Genomic DNA, 16,848 nt, shown 5'->3' on the forward strand with positions numbered 1-16,848 from the left:
TTTCGATGGCTTCTACTACTTCTTGCAAACTTATATCTTTATTTATCTCTTTTTTTTGTTCCTCTGATGCGCATGGTAAAATAATTTCTTTTGTACATCAGAACCTTGTATACATTCCGAACTATATAATTGCATATAATAAGACCTGAATGAATCGTTAATTTGCCGTGGGTCAACAATACTACTACCATCAGTATTTTCAATATAAGCAATAGCTCTCTCAGTTTGCCTACTTTTTATCTGCCATGCAAGCACCTTTCCTGTCTTCTCTCCTTGATCATAAAAGGTCTGTTTCAATTTCAGTAATTTCGTCGCCATTTTATTTGCTGACACAGTGTTATACTTGGATCGAAGCAGCAAAAGTTGCTTATGCAGATCTGTACTCACAGAATCATTCTGATAAATCTCATTCTCCAGCTTCTTAATCTTCATCTCTAATGCTATCAACTCTTGCTGAGATTTTTTGCTTTTGAACTACAAAAACTTATGATTTGTCCCTGTAGAAAAGCTTTAAATGCCTCCCAACGAACCCCAGCAGAGGTTTCGGATAAATTTGTTTCAAAATATATGTCAATTTGTTTCCCTAAATAATCAACAAACTCTGGGTCCCCCAACCATCCGGGTTGAAACCGCCATTTTGGAGGGTCCCTAGACAATTTTGTATCTGTATATATTAATGACACTGCTGCATGGTCAGAAATTACAATGCTATGATATTGACAATCAATAATCTTAGAAAGCAATTGAGCTGAAATAAAAAAAATAATCGATTCGTGAATAAGTTTGGTGTGTTGCAGAATAACAGGAATAAGAAATCAGAGTTGGGTTAAGATGTCTCCATATATCCAATAGGTTGAGCTCTCTCATAAAATGTTGTATCTGTTTCCTAGAACATAAATGAGTAGTATTAACACACGTGGAACGATCCAATTCTGGATCTAGAGTGCAATTGATATCTCCTGCTATAATATTTTGACCTTGTAGTGTAGCAACTAATAGAAATATATTACTATAAAACTTGGGGTCATCTTTGTTGGGACCATATATACTTACTAGATTTATTCTCTCTGCCAGCAGCTCACCCTGAATAATTACAAATCTACCAGCTGGATCCTTGATAATATCCTGAACTTGGAAAGGCACAGATTTATGTATTAAAATCATAACTCCCCTAGCTTGTGAGTTATAACATGCTGAAAAAACCTCCCCATGCCACCGCCTTTCTATTTTCACAACATCTTCTTTCGACATATGTGTCTCCTGCAAGAATGCCACTGTTACATGAAGTTGCTTGATTCTATGCATCACCTGTTTTATCTTTTTTAATTTACCCAAACCTCTGCAATTCCAAGACATAAAGTTAATTCTACCTGCTTGAGACATTTCTTTAATATTAAGTTAAATATTGCCTTATGGCACTCATAATTGGCAAGCAACAGGAGGCCAAACAAAAAATAACATATAACACAAACTTTACACATAACATTGATTCACCCCGCGTGATCCCTTTATTTTACTGATAACCCCTGTATCGGTAACCCCTCCCCCTCAATTGACTTCTTGTATGGTGTTAACCCGCTTACACTATTATGCAAACTTACCAAACTCTCTTAGTTTCCTCTTCGTACAATTTCAACCCCCATTTCTACTTTGTACCCACATATTCCCAAATTATATTGTCCCCCTCATATTGCCATTACAACTCAATACAGACTGTATTTCTCCACCATAACATAGAAAAGCCACAATAGCCATGTTCATAAAACTAAGAAAAATAAAAATACAATGAGGGGGATTAAACCCGTAGACCGTTTGTACCCATTTAAACTATTCACATAAACAAAGATAATTACACTTATCAGCCTGTATTCAAAACCAACTAAAAAAACCTTTTTTGTTTGTTGTTGTTGTTGTTGTTGTTGTTTTTTATTTCCTTCTTTCTCCCCTTTAAAAAATAAAATAAAATAAAAATTGCAGTTGACGGAATTCAACAATAGCGCCCTGTTCTGATCGTCAAAAGTATCGACTTACCCCAAAAAAGTCTTTAAATCACCATATCTTGTCTATATTTGTTTCATTCAGCTTTCTTGATATTATTAAATGTCATTTCTATCCAAATGAATTCCTTAGACTCATTAACAAGGTAAATAAAATAAAAGTTTCGTCCAGGAATTGTTTGATCCATGAGAAATACAGTTTATCTTCTATACATTACTTGCCATCTATGTGTTGTATGTAATTTTCCACTTCTTCTGGGCTATTCAGTGTCACGGTACAGTCTCCATGCGTAAGCAACAGTCGAGCTGGGAAAATGATTCTGTGTCGACTAATTCCCTTGTCACGTAATTTTTGACGAACTGCGTCGTAACTTCTCTGCTTTCTGTGAACCTCAGCAGATAAGTCAGGGAAAAAACGGAGGCTGTGATCTTTATACTTGATGATTCCCTTAGCTCTAGCGGCCTTAAGAACCTGCTTTTTTTGTCTGAAGTTAAGAAACTTCATGATGATTGTTCTCGGTGGCACGTTACCATCTTGCCTTCTACGACCCTGGCTGGGTATCCGATGTGCTGATAAGTGGACAGTGAGATGGGTCTATCTCCAAAATCTCTGGCAGCCACTTCTCCAAGAAAGCACTCGTATCCATTCCCTCCTCCTTTTCTGGAAGCCCGACCAATCTGAGATTATTCCTCCGACTTCTGCATTCCATTTTTTCGACGGCATTATTACAACAGATCTTATACGAGTCTCACCGGTACTGATGAAGTGAAATGTGTGGGTTTGAGAAGGATTTAATTGTAGTTATTGCACGGGAGTTTGAAACTGCGACCTCTCACTCCAACGCCATAACCGGAAGTCAAGCAGCATCATTTAATCATTTCACTAGTTCACAATAAAATTATTTTTAAAATCAGTAAAAATCAGGTTAGAATAATACTAAAGAATGTAAAATATTACAAAAGAGCAGAAGATAATGTGTATAGTTTTCTTTAACCACGAAAGCTACTTTGCCTCTTGTCTGGCCATGACACACACATATGAACTGTATGAAAACCTGGTGCATTTCTGGAATAAATGATTGAATACGTTATTAAAGGAAATCAGTTTAATTTTCCAATCACCTTCTGTCTGTGTAAATGGACCAGGGACGTGCACAGGAATTTTGAGTGGCAGTTGCTCTGACCTAAAAAAAAAGGGCACTTCCCTACAACCCCCCCCCCCCCAACAAAAAAATAAAAAAATATATTTTTGTAGGCATTAATCTGCCATAACTTTAAAAGACAATATCCCCATTTGCATTGAACGTTCAGCGCTGTAACTTTGCAGATACTGTTTATGCTCAAGCAGCAACATTACACACTAACTAAAGTTAACAATGTGAAATTGCATTGAACCACCTCTTTAAAAAAATGTTTATTTGTATTGTATTTGTAAAATTTAATTTTCATTATTTTTTTATCATTTTGTATTATCTTGAGTTCTTTTTCTAAATAAAACCTTTATATTTAATTTGTTTGGTTGGATTGTCATTTATGAGAGCCTGTTATATTTAAGTGAAAAGAATCCTTTAGCCATTATTTTGTTGTCTATTACATGTATAGATGTAATCATTCATTAGCTGTATATTTCTATTCTTGGGTTATGGTTAGACGTCTATTAGATTTTCACTGACAGCCCAAATTTTGCCTCGTTTTAGCCTAGACGGCCGGGCTATGTTTTGACGGCTATTAGACATAAAATTGCTTGCTGAGTATAAGCATTGAACTTACATTTTTTTAGAAGTTAAAAATATATATATATATTTCCAGATTTAGATCACAAACACACACTCAACCACACTAACACATGCTGAATGTGTACACAACAACCCTCAAACACACACACACACACACACTTAGACACTGTCACACAAACATGTTTACTATCTTTGTAGGGACATTCCATAGGCATAATGTTTTTTATACTGTACAAAATGTACATTCAATCTCCCTACACTAACTCTACCCCTAAACCTAACCATCACTGAAAACTGACTGCAATTTTCAAAAAAAAAAAAAAAAAAGAAAAGAAAGAAAAAGAAAACTCTGTTTCATTCTGTATGATTTGTAAGCTTGTTTCCTCATGTGGACCTAAAAATGTCCCCACAAGGTCAAAATATACTGGTAATACTAGTGGGGACATTTGGTCCTCATAACATAGGTACACTCACACACACACACACACACACACACACACACACACACACACACACACACACACACACACACACACACACACACACACAGATGCAAATGAAGTGTCATGAGGCCCCCGTCTGTTCAAACCATGAAACTGCATCTTACTTCATCTCACTTAAACTTTACAAACGATGAGAAACAGTTTGATTTTCTGTCTTCGAGTCAAGCTTTGAACTCCTCAATAATGACTTAATTTACCTGTGAAAACATCTCTTTTTAAATCAGTGTTTTCCTCGATGACAACAGACACTTGTTACATGGACAAGATTATAAAAAGTGCTTTTCGTTTCTTCAGGCTTCAAGAGTGCAGCGGTGGTTTGTAAGCGTCTGTTCATGTAAAATGAGAAAACATCTGAAACTCACGGCTCTCACCGGGAACAAACTAAGTAAAGAAGCATTCGCGTCAGCTGTAAATCCCCACTAAACCTCATCCTGATTGGATCTTCAGTCCCATATAATCACATTAACAGCCTTCTATATATAAAATGCCATCAGATGAAATGATTATATAAAGAGAGAACACAAACACAGCATCTGAGAAACACCTGTAAATAACCAGAGACACTACAGTAAAATAAAGAGGAATCTCTGCTCTAGTTCTGTGTGACGAGTGTCACTGATCATGTGACTCTCTGTACAGTTTTCACGTCTCAGATCATCTCGGTTCATGAAGCTCCAGTGAGATCGCTTCATTCATAATCAAACAGAAGCATTCTGAACAGTAGTCTCTGAACCTCATTTTCTCATGAACGTGACCAAACCCAAACATCATGTCACAGTAAGAATGATCAGCCTGTTTGAAAGCGTTCAGGCCTCTGCCGTGCTGTTTACCACGTTTACCTTGTTAAGCATGTTATGTGCAGAACACATCATGCTTTTCTGTAACGTCAGGTCCCGTTTGGTCACATCCAATTACCCACAACCCCCCTCGTCTCCTCACTCGCTGCAGGACAATCTAAAGCTCTAAACCGGATTATTCTGCTCAAGCCCGTCGGCTTCGCTGGTTCCAGATCCGTCTTCATGACGCTGTTGAAGCAGACACCAGAGAAACGGACCGAGAGCCCAAAACCTTTTGTCTTTATTAATCAACTAAATAAATCTGCAGTGACATAAACGAGTCTGTCCTTCTCTTTCAGTCGTTTACTGTCCCAACATTCACAATGAAGAGAGGAATGGTGGGATGATCCGTGTGTCAAAACAACAGATCGTGATCACCGTCTCTTGAGCTTTATTTTTAGGTAAAGCCAACAAGAACTTCACAAGACTTGTAGAGAAACTCCAACTAACCAACTAACTAACCAATAAATAACTAACTAACTCACTGACTAACTGACTTCGCTCAGTGATATGAATTGAAGATACAGTAATGGCATGATTTAATGACGATTTCGTCCTCAAGTGCTGAAACACTAAAACCTCTTTCTTAGTCCAAATCCATCTCTTGAAACACAGACTCTCAAAACTATCAACACTTGTTTAACACAGATTTGTTGATGTTTTTCTTCATGTCCCACTTTAGTCATGTTTTCATAGCTCAGCCTAACAGTTCTGGTTTAGTCAAATTTTATTATATAATACAACTTTAACAGAACCGTAGTTGATCCAAAGTGCTTTATAGTAAATCTGAATTTAAAATAGAAGAGGATGAGGAAAAAATGGAGATAAAAAACAAGTATCAAAATCAAGCAAATTGTATATATATATATATATATATATATATATACATAGAAAAGCAACTATTCAAAAACACATACACAGCATCACTCGAACGCTAAAAATAAGTCTTTAAACAGGATTTAAAAGCGTCCAGTGATGGAGAGGCCCTGATGCTCAAAGGTAGGGAAATCACCTTTTGATTCACAAGAACGAATTCTTGCGATCATGATCATGTGATCAGTTACTTTTATCTGTGAATTCGTTCTTGTGAATCAAAAGGTGATTTCCCTACCTTTGAGCATCAGGGCCTCTCCATCACTGGACGCTTTTAAATCCTGTTTAAAGACTTATTTTTAGCGTTCGAGTGATGCTGTGTATGTGTTTTTGAATAGTTGCTTTTCTATGTATATATATATATATATATATACAATTTGCTTGATTTTGATACTTGTTTTTTATCTCCATTTTTTCCTCATCCTCTTCTATTTTAAATTCAGATTTAAAATAGAAGAGGACCTAACAGCTGTGTTCTGCATTTATACCATCCAAGCGCACACACACACACACACACACACACACACACACACACACACACACACACACACACACACACACACACACACACACACACACACAGCATCGAGCAGTGAACACACACACACACACACACACACACACACCCGGAGCAGTGGGCAGACAACGTCTGCTGTGGCGCCCGGGGAGCAGTTTGTGTTTGGGTTTCACCTCAGTCGTGGTATTGAGGGTGGAAGAGAGCGCTGTACATTCGCTCCCTCCAACCTTTGGGTTACAAACCCGACTCTGTAACCATTAGGCCATAACTGCCCCTGGTTTGGTCTAGTTTTGGTTTCTGGCAGGTCTAATTGATTTATATCCATAATCTCAATCTCTTCTGAAATGTACAACTTGTGAAATACAATGTGTGAATCAATGTAGACAGAAAGAGTGCTGCTGTCACAAACTCAAATTATAGACATCCGTTCACATTTTCTACATGCATTCAGTTTAACTGAAACGTAAAAAGAAACATTTTATTCTACAGTAATTACATTATATATATAAAATGGGCTGACGATTAAACAACTCTGTAATTTTCAACTACAGTAGAAGTCAGAGAGGCAAATCATTGAAATTAAAATCATACTCTATATTTCTTAACATCATCCCTGAAATGACTGCAATATTAAATCTGTATTGATTCTTTGATAAACGGCTATTTTTCACCCAAGACAACCGATCATTTCTAGTTTTGGTCTCAGGCAGGTCTGGTTTAGTCTGGTTTGATCTGGTTTTGATGTCTGGCAGGTCTGGTTTAGGTCAAGTCAAGTCAAGTCACCTTTATTTATATAGCACTTTTTACAATGCAGATTGTGTCAAAGCAGCTTTACATTGATAACTGGTACATTATTTTTGCTGCACAGCAGCTCTTAAAGAATAGTGTCAATGCAGGCAGATCAAAGCACTGTTGAATAAATGTCAAGAATACTGTTGAATATCAAATGTCAAGTCAAATGTCAAGTGTCCCCAACTAAGCAAGCCAAAGGCGACAGCGGCAAGGAACCCAAACTCCAACAGGTGACATCAAGTGTCAAATAGGTGTTAAAATGGAGAAAAAAACCTTGGGAGAAACCAGGCTTAGTCAGGGGGCCAGTTCTCCTCTGGCGAACAGTGCTTTGTTACAATCAGGTTGCTATCATAAATCTGATAGGATCACAACATTCAAAGTATTTATTTCAGTTCCATCCAGTTGAGGATCGTATTCATCACGCCGGTATGGACGGTCTGTTGAGGAACTGTGGCACTGGCTGTCGTGTCGATGAGGCCTTCACAATGGATGATCTAGTCGATCTCTGCTGATACTTCAGGGCTGCGTTGTGGTCGTGTCAAGGCGCAGGTCCTTGGTCTCAGCTGGATACGGCCCGGATCCGGTTGACTACGGTAAACCTCGGGATAAACAGAAAGACTAATATTAGCGTAGATGCCATTCTTTTTCTGATGTAACGAGTACATCTGGTGTTATGGGAAGTGTTCCCGGTTCCGGCTGACCTAATTTATGCAGCCTAATAATCCTTTAATGGATTTGAAAATATAAATTGATAATGTGTTATGTGTATGCCAGGTTAAAGAGATGCGTTTTTAGTCTAGATTTAAACTGACAGAGTGTGTCTGCTTCCCGAACAATGCTAGGAAGATTGTTCCAGAGTTTGGGTGCCAAATAGGAGAAGGATCTACCGCCTGCGGTTGATTTTGATATTCTAGGTATTATCAGCTGGCCTGAATTCTGAGATCGCAATAAACGTGAAGGATTATAATGCATTAAGAGCTCGCTCAGGTACTGGGGAGCTAAACCATTTAGAGCTTTGTAAGTAATTAACAAGATTTTAAAATCTATACAATGTTTAACAGAAGCCAATGCAGTGATGACAGAACTGGGCTAATATGGTCATACTTCCTAGTTCTAGTAAGAACTCTAGCTGCTGCATTTTGTACAAGCTGTAGTTTATTTATCAAGCGGGAGGAACAACCACCCAGTAGAGCGTTATAGTAATCTAGCCTTGAGGTCATGAACGCATGAACTAACTGTTCTGTATTTTTCATTGAGAGCATATGTCGTAGTTTAGATATATTTTTAAGATGGAAGAAAGCGGTTTTGCAGATGCTAGTAACATGGCCTTCAAATGAAAGATTGGTATCAAAGAGCACACCCAGGTTCCTAACTGACGACGAAGACTTAACAGAGCAGCCATCAAGTGTTAGACAGTATTCTAGATTATTACGTGAATAAGTTTTCGGTCCAAAAATTAGAATCTCTGTTTTTTTCTGAATTTAGTAGTAGGAAATTACTGGTCATCCAGTTTTTTATATCAGCTATACATTCTGTTAATTTAGCGAATTGGTAAGTTTCGTCAGGGCGTGAAGAAATATAGAGTAATCATCAGCGTAATAATGAAAACTAACGCCATGCTTCCTAATGATATCTCCCAAGGGTAGCATGTACAGGTCTGGTTTAGTATGTTTCATGGTTTAGTATGTTTTAGGTCTCTGGCAGGTCCGGTTTTGGTCTCTGGCAGGTCTAATTTAGTCTGGTTTGATCTGGTTTAGGTCTCTGTCAGGTCTGGTTTTGGTGTCTGGCAGGTCTGGTTTAGTCTGGTTTTGGTGTCTGCCAGGTCTGGTTTAGTCTGTGTGTGTTTGTAGTTACAGTACAGTGCGTCACCCGTCTCTGTTAAAGCTCAGAGATTGTTTGGCATTGGTTTAGAGCAGATTAGCCCAGATTATTAACCCAGATGATGAGCCGCATCTTCAGACGACGTGTTTCTCTCTGAAACCGATGAAAGCTCCTCACAGTCACATATTATGTAACACACATCATGACCGTCTGCACTGCATGATGATTTCACAGTGACTGGAGCTCTACTGCATTAAATCATCTGTCATACAGAGTAAGAAGTGCAAATGCTGTAAATCGCAAATTATATATATATATATATATATATATATATATATATACATATATATAATGGGCTGACAATTAAACTTAGTAAATAATACTTTATATTTCTTAATATCATCCCTGAAATGACTGCAATATTAAATCTGTATTGATTCTGTGATAAAAAGCTATTTTTCACCCAAGACAACCATTCATTTCTTCATTGATGCTTTATGAGAATTATCATGTTTAAAACTATCTAAATCTCTTATTTACTTTTGAATGTCCAGACATGTTATTTGTCCATTTTCATGAGTTTGTGTGCGTGAAGTGAACTGCTGCATCTTCTCACATGTTCGAGAAACGAGCCCATAACCCGGAGATTAAAGTGTCATGACCGCACACACACACCTACCTGATGAAGAAGTCTAAAGAGCATTAAGTCCATTAGTGTTTCCCTATCAGGAGACGGCCAACGGAGGGTGGAGCTGCTCTCTGACCTTCAGTGAGACTATAAGAGAGCGGAGGGACAGACAGCCCTCACTCCACACACACACAGACGGAGAGAGAGACACACACACACGCCGCTCACGGACAGCAGACGCAGGTAGAGACACTTCATTCCTAACTCTAAAGAATAACTCAGACCTCTGTTCTGATGTACTACCTCTGTGTATTTGATTTCTGTATTATTAAGGTTGGTTTATTAAGGTTTCTATTCCACACTCTGTTGCTTAAAGGCGAAAAACTGACATGCTGTATTGTATGAAATATTCCTGATCATGACAGAACGACAGAGAGACAAGTGTCTCATGTGTTATCTATGATCAGTCAGATGAAGGAAATCTCATAAGTCTGTTATGTTAATGAGATTAATGGTATTAACAAGGCAACATGAAAAACAGAGTCTGATGTGGATTATTGAGATGATAATCTGATGGAGCTCACGATCATCCTGAAGGCCTTTATTTTGTGATTATGACTGGCTGTATGTATGTTATCCCACTCGTGTACGATCAGTCCTTTATTATGTGAGAAGAAACATGCTCGGCTGCGATCAGTCCGAGAGGACGAGTGATAATGGAAGGAGAGAAGTCTCTGGATGGAGAGGAAGGCAGTGATCCTTTAACCCTGGATGAGTGTGAGCGGCAGGGTTTCCAGGTTTTCACAACAAAACCTGCCCAATTGCTACTCAAAACTAGCCCAATCGCATTTCAGGAAGGGTCCCACAGTAAAAACTGCGCTCCGGGGGGTAAAATCCACGTTTTTTGCGGGGCTGCCCTGGTAAAATTTGCATCCCTGAGGCTAAATATCATGTTATTTGGGGTCGCTTCAGCCTGCGGGTGTAAAAAATGCCCAATTCTGCTGGACAACCGCAGACTTGTCAACACTGTGACTGGGATCATGAGTGTGGCTCTGTGTTTCAGACATGAACTCCGCTCCTCCAGCAGGAAGCGCTCTGGCCACGCCCGCCGGCACCACCGGCCCCACCACACCCAAGAAAGGGCCGCCCAAGTTCAAGCAGAGACAGACACGTACCTTCAAGAGCAAGGCCCCCAAACCCGGGCAGAAAGGGTACAAACACACACTCACACACACACACACACACACAGAAGTGGAGAGTCACTGACCGCTCTCGCTCCCTCTCGTCCGCAGGTTCGGCGATGATATTCCTGGTATGGAGGGTCTCGGCACAGGTGAGTCACAGTATATGAACAGTAAAGAGTATATGATGTTTTTCTCTGTCCTGTTAACGCCTGCGTCTTGTCCCGTGACAGATATCACCGTTGTGTGCCCATGGGAGGCGTTCGGAGACATGGAGCTCAGCGATCTGGCCAAATACGGCATTATCTAAACCCCGCCTCCTCCACATCACCGCCTTTGGCTCTGCCCCTTCTCGCCCTTTTGTTTGATGTTGTCGTGTGGTTATGACGTGTGATGGTAAAGGACTGATTCAACACAAGGACTTTGTCATTATTGATATGATTGCTATTATTATGATTATTATTATTATATAATATTTTATGTTTTGTATATGTTGCGATAAAACGACAACCTATCCCCTCCCCCACACCCATGCTGTCAATCAACACCCCTAGCCGTGACTCCGCCCTCACAGATGACAGAAGGCAACAGCGACGACATCACTTCCTCTCATAGAGCCCGTCCCATAAACACATTTATATTACTAAATGTGTCACTTGTGATTGCTGGAGTAGAAATCCAATTAAAGTTTCTATTTTCAGTAAGTCTGTTGAATTCATTGCAGCAGAATAAAAGCAGATGATGAATATGATCATGAAAACACACTCATGTGATTAGCGTATCTGCATGAGTGATTGTGATGAACGGTGTGTGTCAGGAAGAGTAGAAACTCCTCCCATCCACCACACCTGAGAGACACAGAACGTGTGTGAGTCTGGGATGGACGGAGCTACGGGTGGCAGGTACGACTCTTTCATCTCTTAATTCTACGAATCTGATGAATGAATGAATGAATGAATGAATGAATGAAAGTAGGTCACAATATTCATGACTGTGAGCGAAACATCATGTTGCACTGTGTGTGTGAGTGTGTGATAGACATCTAAAACTCTTTTTTGCATCGTTGCTCAAGTGTTTTCTTCAATCATACGATCAGATTTCATCATGTAAAGAGTCATTAGATGCTTGTTTCATTGGAGACACACAAACGTCATTTCTGAACATTTATAAACTGTTTGTACCTGCAAAAGCAAAGGAGAAGTGACGTGTGAAAGAGTGAAAATGGTCACTAGCAGTGTATGAAGCAGGAAAGACCTTTGTTAAAGCCAGAAGATAACATCTCTGATAGCAGAGTCACAACTGCGCTTTTGTCCTGGAGAGGAAGAACAGCACATCCGTCAGCTTCAGCGCTCCACAGGTGTGATCTTCCACCTTTACAGACTACATGTGTTCAGTTCAGTTAGGTTAAAGGTCATAAATACAAGTGAAAGATCAGGAAAATAAGAGAAAGGGTAAACACTATACAGTGAGAACGACAGTGGAAAATAAATATAATCTACTGTTCAAATGTTTGTTTATAATACTTGTGTACTTTTATTCAGCAACAAGGCATTAAATTGATCAAACGTGACAGTAAAGACATTTATAATGTTACAAAGATTTGTATTTCAAATAAACGCTGTTCTTCAAACTTTCTACATCACAGTTTCTACAACCATTTTCAACCAATAATAATAAGAAGAAAGATATGTACTCTAGGGCTGTGAGAATCTAAGGCTGTGTTCACACGTTATAGTTCGGTTAGTTATAGTTCTTAGCATTCACACCATCATTTTAAGAGTGAAGATATAAAAAAATAAAATTTAAAAAAAGTATTTTGCGACAAACATCCAGAGCAATGCTGTGTTCTGGGCTACATGCTCTCACATATGATGGTATTCTGACACGGTTCTGTACCGAACTGTGATGTACAACATCGTGAGCATTCTGTCCTTTTTAGGGTTGCATCTTGTGACATCACTTCCTGTTTTTGGTTTGTTTAGATATCTTTGGTACGTACATTCATGTTTCATTTGAACTGCACAAGGTTCATTTGTTTCGCCCAAGACCCATCTTTTCAGTGGTCTTGGTCTACGTGTTGGGTGGGCACCAGTGTTCGGATGGCAGCGTTCACACTTATTCAAATGAACAGAGCAATCGCACCAGAGTTTGTTTTAATCGAACCAAACGTGAACACACACTTAAAGTTGCCATATTATGCTCTTTTACAAACCCAAACACGCTTGACCAATCACAACACACCGCTCCAGCCGACCAATCAGAGCACATTGTGCTTTTCAGAAGAAGGGGCTTCATAGAGACAGGAACTAAACAGAGCGTTACTGACAGACTGGGAAGAGAGGAGCTGCAACAATGGAGAATATGAGGAAAATAATCAACCTGCTCTAGTAGAGCCCAGAAACAGTTTGGGAAATGTCCCAAGCTACTCTGAAACCGGGGTAAACTGAAGCAATGGCGTAAAAAACACAACGTTAGTGATCTTTTAGGTTCATTACAAAACTGTAGCGGGACATGCTAAACTATGACGGGTCATCACTGTAATTCAATCAGATATAGACATTTGATATAGAGTGCAATAAAGCAGAATAATTAATAAAATTAAAAAAGGCTATTCAGCTGTATGTGCTTGATATCAACCCACTCCTGTACATCCTTTAGCCTAAAATCATCAGACAATCTCTTCTCAGGGAAGTGTTAAGCAAGATGTGTGAATTAACAATTAACAATAGATGGCGGTAATGTACAGTTTTAGTTTGCTTCAATGCATTGCAGGTTCATCAGAATGAAAAGCAGAATGGTCACTGAAGCCACTGAAAAATGTAGTTAAGTTAGTAGTGTCACTATGTGTAGTTACCTACTCCCCAACACTGCCAGTCCCTTGCAATAACCACGAGTTTCAACACAATACTAACTCAACCAGGCCCCGCCCCTTTATTCTGCATATGAATTATTATTTAAATGAGGAATATTGTGAAGAAAACTCAAGACTACAATGGAGGCGTTTCAGGGAGTTCAGAAACAGAGAATAACTCCTGCTGGAGGGAGAGCTTTTTCATGCGACATTATAGATAGATAATGTTACATAATATATAGATATCTATAGATAGGATCTTTTCTGTGACTTTCTGTGGTTATATGATGAAAACACAAAGATTGAAATCAAATCAATTTGAGCAAAAGCAACTGAAAGTAAGCTGAGAAACTCTGTCTTTCCTGTAGATCACTGTGAGCGTAAGAGAGAAAAGAGAAAATCACGTCATCATCTTCAGAATCTCCATGGATCTTCTGGTCCGGGTTCAGCGGTCAAACGGCTCCAGGCCCGCGGGCTGCGGCTCCGCTCTGGATCAAGCGTACTGGCCGCTGTGCGACACGTGGGGCATCGTGGTTCAGGCCATGGCCGCGCTGGGCTTCGTGAGCTGTGTGGTTCTGATGCTGGCTCTGCTGCTGTGGTCGGCGTGTGCGTCCTGCCGTCGGTCTGGTGCGCTGGCGGCGCTGCTGCTGTTCCTGCTGGCCACGGCCGGCATGTTCGCTCTTCCCTACTCCTTCATCATCTCTCTCTCCCCGCAGACGTGCCCTGTGCGGGTGTTTGTGTTCAGCGTGTTGTTCAGCATGGCGTTCGGCGCTCTGTTGGCGCGCAGTCTGGCCCTCCTGGGCGCGGCGCTGGCGCGTGGGTGGAGGGAGGTGTGCATGACCGCGGTGCTCACGCTGGTGCAGGTGATCATAGCGGCGGAGTGGCTGCTGGTCGTGCTGGTGCAGGACAAGAGGACGTGCCAGTTCTCACAGCCAGAGTTTGCCATGCTGCAGATTTACGTGATGGTCCTACTCGCCGCGGCGCTGATGCTAGCGCTGCACCTCCTCCGGCGCACGTGCGTCACCTACAGCTACAGCTACAGCGGACAGACGGATCGGCAGGACAAACTGCAGGCCGGGCTGCTCGTCCTCACGCTGCTGCTGAGCGTCTGCGTCTGGATCGTCTGGATCACGCTCCTCACCTACGGGAACCGCGCCATGGGCCGCAGCCCCATCTGGGACGATCCCGTGATCAGCGTCGCACTGACCGCTAATGGCTGGGTGCTGCTGCTGGGACATGGCTTCACTCAGGTCCACTTCATGTGCAAGAGCGAAGCCCGTATGAAAGACCCGCCTCTGGACTTCACAGGCTGGACGAGACCAGCGGCTCCAGAGGACCCGAAAACAGGCACGGACAACAGCGGCTTCCAGATGGACACGGACGGGAGGAGAGGTAGAGAGAAACATACAAAACATACAAACATATATCTTAAACAAGCAACAAACGTATAATTGAAAACATACAAACTCTTGTTCCAGAACAAAACCAAAACACTGTATCACATATTTATTAGCCTTTTTTGTCTAAGTCTTTAAAACAAAATCAATTCCAGTGTGTTTTTACTGACGGGTCTATTCTGTGTTTTGTGTTTTGTCTCACTACACTTTCAGATTCTTTCACTTGTTTTTAACATGTTTAAACTTGAAACAATCGAAGCGTCTGGGAACTTTAGTCCAGGTTAGCTGGCACAGTGTTTGGTGAGGTGGTCAACATTTTTAGAAAAGACACTTGACACCTGTAAAGAAAAAATCGTCCTTTTAGGAACATTTTCAGTTGATAAAACATGCATTAAATGTCCAGGCTTTAAGGCTGTTGTGAACGTTTCAAACAGCAGATGGCGCTGTTGTACAATCTTTTCTCGGGACAATCAGATTCTTACTGCATTGAAAACAGTATCTTGATGCTTCTCAAGAAATGTGTCCTTGCTTTAAGGATTTTTATACATTTTTACTGGAACATTAGACATTAATAAATCATAGGCTAGTCATCAAATACAGAATGCATTGTGAAACATTTACCAACAAAGCTGCCTATGTAGGGCTCAGGTTAAAGGTCACGTGTTTCTGTTGCAGGTCAAGATGTGGCGTCTTCTGGAATCTTCATGAGTGTGAGTTCTCATCATCCAGTCACAATCCTGATGATGTCACTGTCACATGGTACAATCTGCAGTGTGTTTTCTGTTTCAGGAAATCAGTGCTGAAAGAGACTACAGCATCCCGCGTCCTACGACCACCAACATCAACGGGCCGTACGACGACTACTACGGGAGCAGAGCTTGACGACTATATTATGACTTTTGTGGTTGAATTTGCACACTCTTTTCATCTCCTAAGTTAATAAACCCCTTGCAGAGCATTTACAAATATAAGAGATATGTTGTTGTTTAGTACTGCCCTTCAGAAGCTACATGACGTGATATTACTTCAAACAATGACCGTTCACGTCTGTGCAAAAGTTTCCACCCCCAACTCTGTGAATGCTTGCAGCTTTTGTTATAGTTGTGTATGAGTCCCTCAATCCTCTTCGGTGTGGAAAGATGGATCTCAATTATTCTGTTGGGAAGAGCTGGAAAACCAGAGAAGGTGCAGGAGCTTGAGGAAAGACATACATGTTCTAAAGAGAATACTGGGAACTTTAATCTATCTAGATTTTCTTCCACTTAAGGAATATTCCTCTAATGTATCCTGAGAACTTTCTCCATGTGAATCTAGTCCCAGTCCCAGTCCCTTTAAAGTGTAAAACTGTTCTTCAGATTATTAAAATGTTCTTCACACTTAGAGAAAATGGTTCTTCTTTCAAAACTCTTCACTGAAAGATTCTGAAAGTTACTTATTAAGTTACATGGAACAAGAAAAACAGCTGAAGTAATCCTAGATCAACATTAGCTTTCCTTCGTATACCCTGAGCAAAGCATTGTGAAACATGAGTGGACCACAAACAAACACCGAAACCAACCGACAGGAAACCTTAACCATATTCTCCTCAGTGTGTGATTAACAAATCAGTTATCACTATTTGGGTCACCTCAATTCTAGTTTATAAGCTGTCAGATGACCCTAAACGTGACACACAAGTAAATAAACAGCACATGTGTCCTGTGAGACAAAGAGACT

General features: G+C 40.3%; 4 protein-coding genes across 6 annotated transcripts in view; 3 read left to right on the forward strand and 1 right to left on the reverse strand.

Moving 5' to 3' along the window:
- Positions 1-16,848, reverse strand: part of LOC125247003 — a 537,225-nt gene that overhangs the window by 230,663 nt on the left and 289,714 nt on the right. The window lies entirely within an intron of this gene.
- The window catches only part of LOC125247564 (CXADR-like membrane protein), an 824,350-nt gene that overhangs the window by 113,786 nt on the left and 693,716 nt on the right, over positions 1-16,848 (forward strand). The window lies entirely within an intron of this gene.
- Positions 9,799-11,588, forward strand: pde6hb (phosphodiesterase 6H, cGMP-specific, cone, gamma, paralog b). The gene is made up of 4 exons (XM_048160517.1): positions 9,799-9,946; positions 10,767-10,914; positions 10,996-11,036; positions 11,118-11,588. The coding sequence occupies exons 2-4, from the start codon at positions 10,769-10,771 to the stop codon at positions 11,192-11,194; spliced, it is 264 nt and encodes an 87-aa protein (XP_048016474.1). The 5' UTR covers positions 9,799-9,946; positions 10,767-10,768; the 3' UTR covers positions 11,195-11,588.
- Positions 11,711-16,496, forward strand: LOC125247310 (G-protein coupled receptor family C group 5 member B). The gene is made up of 4 exons (XM_048158565.1): positions 11,711-11,786; positions 14,104-15,127; positions 15,808-15,842; positions 15,922-16,496. The coding sequence occupies exons 2-4, from the start codon at positions 14,161-14,163 to the stop codon at positions 16,012-16,014; spliced, it is 1,095 nt and encodes a 364-aa protein (XP_048014522.1). The 5' UTR covers positions 11,711-11,786; positions 14,104-14,160; the 3' UTR covers positions 16,015-16,496.

This window comes from Megalobrama amblycephala, linkage group LG1, assembly GCF_018812025.1.
Source record: "Megalobrama amblycephala isolate DHTTF-2021 linkage group LG1, ASM1881202v1, whole genome shotgun sequence".
Lineage (NCBI taxonomy): Eukaryota > Metazoa > Chordata > Actinopteri > Cypriniformes > Xenocyprididae > Megalobrama > Megalobrama amblycephala.

Coding starts and splice junctions, on each gene's coding strand:
- pde6hb (XM_048160517.1), top strand. CDS start 10,769: ATGAACTCCGCTCCTCCAGCAGGAAGCGCTCTGGCCACGCCCGCCGGC. Junction 10,915..10,995: donor CCCAAACCCGGGCAGAAAGG/GTACAAACACAC, acceptor TCTCGTCCGCAG/GTTCGGCGATGATATTCCTG. Junction 11,037..11,117: donor TATGGAGGGTCTCGGCACAG/GTGAGTCACAGT, acceptor GTCCCGTGACAG/ATATCACCGTTGTGTGCCCA.
- LOC125247310 (XM_048158565.1), top strand. CDS start 14,161: ATGGATCTTCTGGTCCGGGTTCAGCGGTCAAACGGCTCCAGGCCCGCG. Junction 15,128..15,807: donor GGACACGGACGGGAGGAGAG/GTAGAGAGAAAC, acceptor TTTCTGTTGCAG/GTCAAGATGTGGCGTCTTCT. Junction 15,843..15,921: donor CTTCTGGAATCTTCATGAGT/GTGAGTTCTCAT, acceptor TTTCTGTTTCAG/GAAATCAGTGCTGAAAGAGA.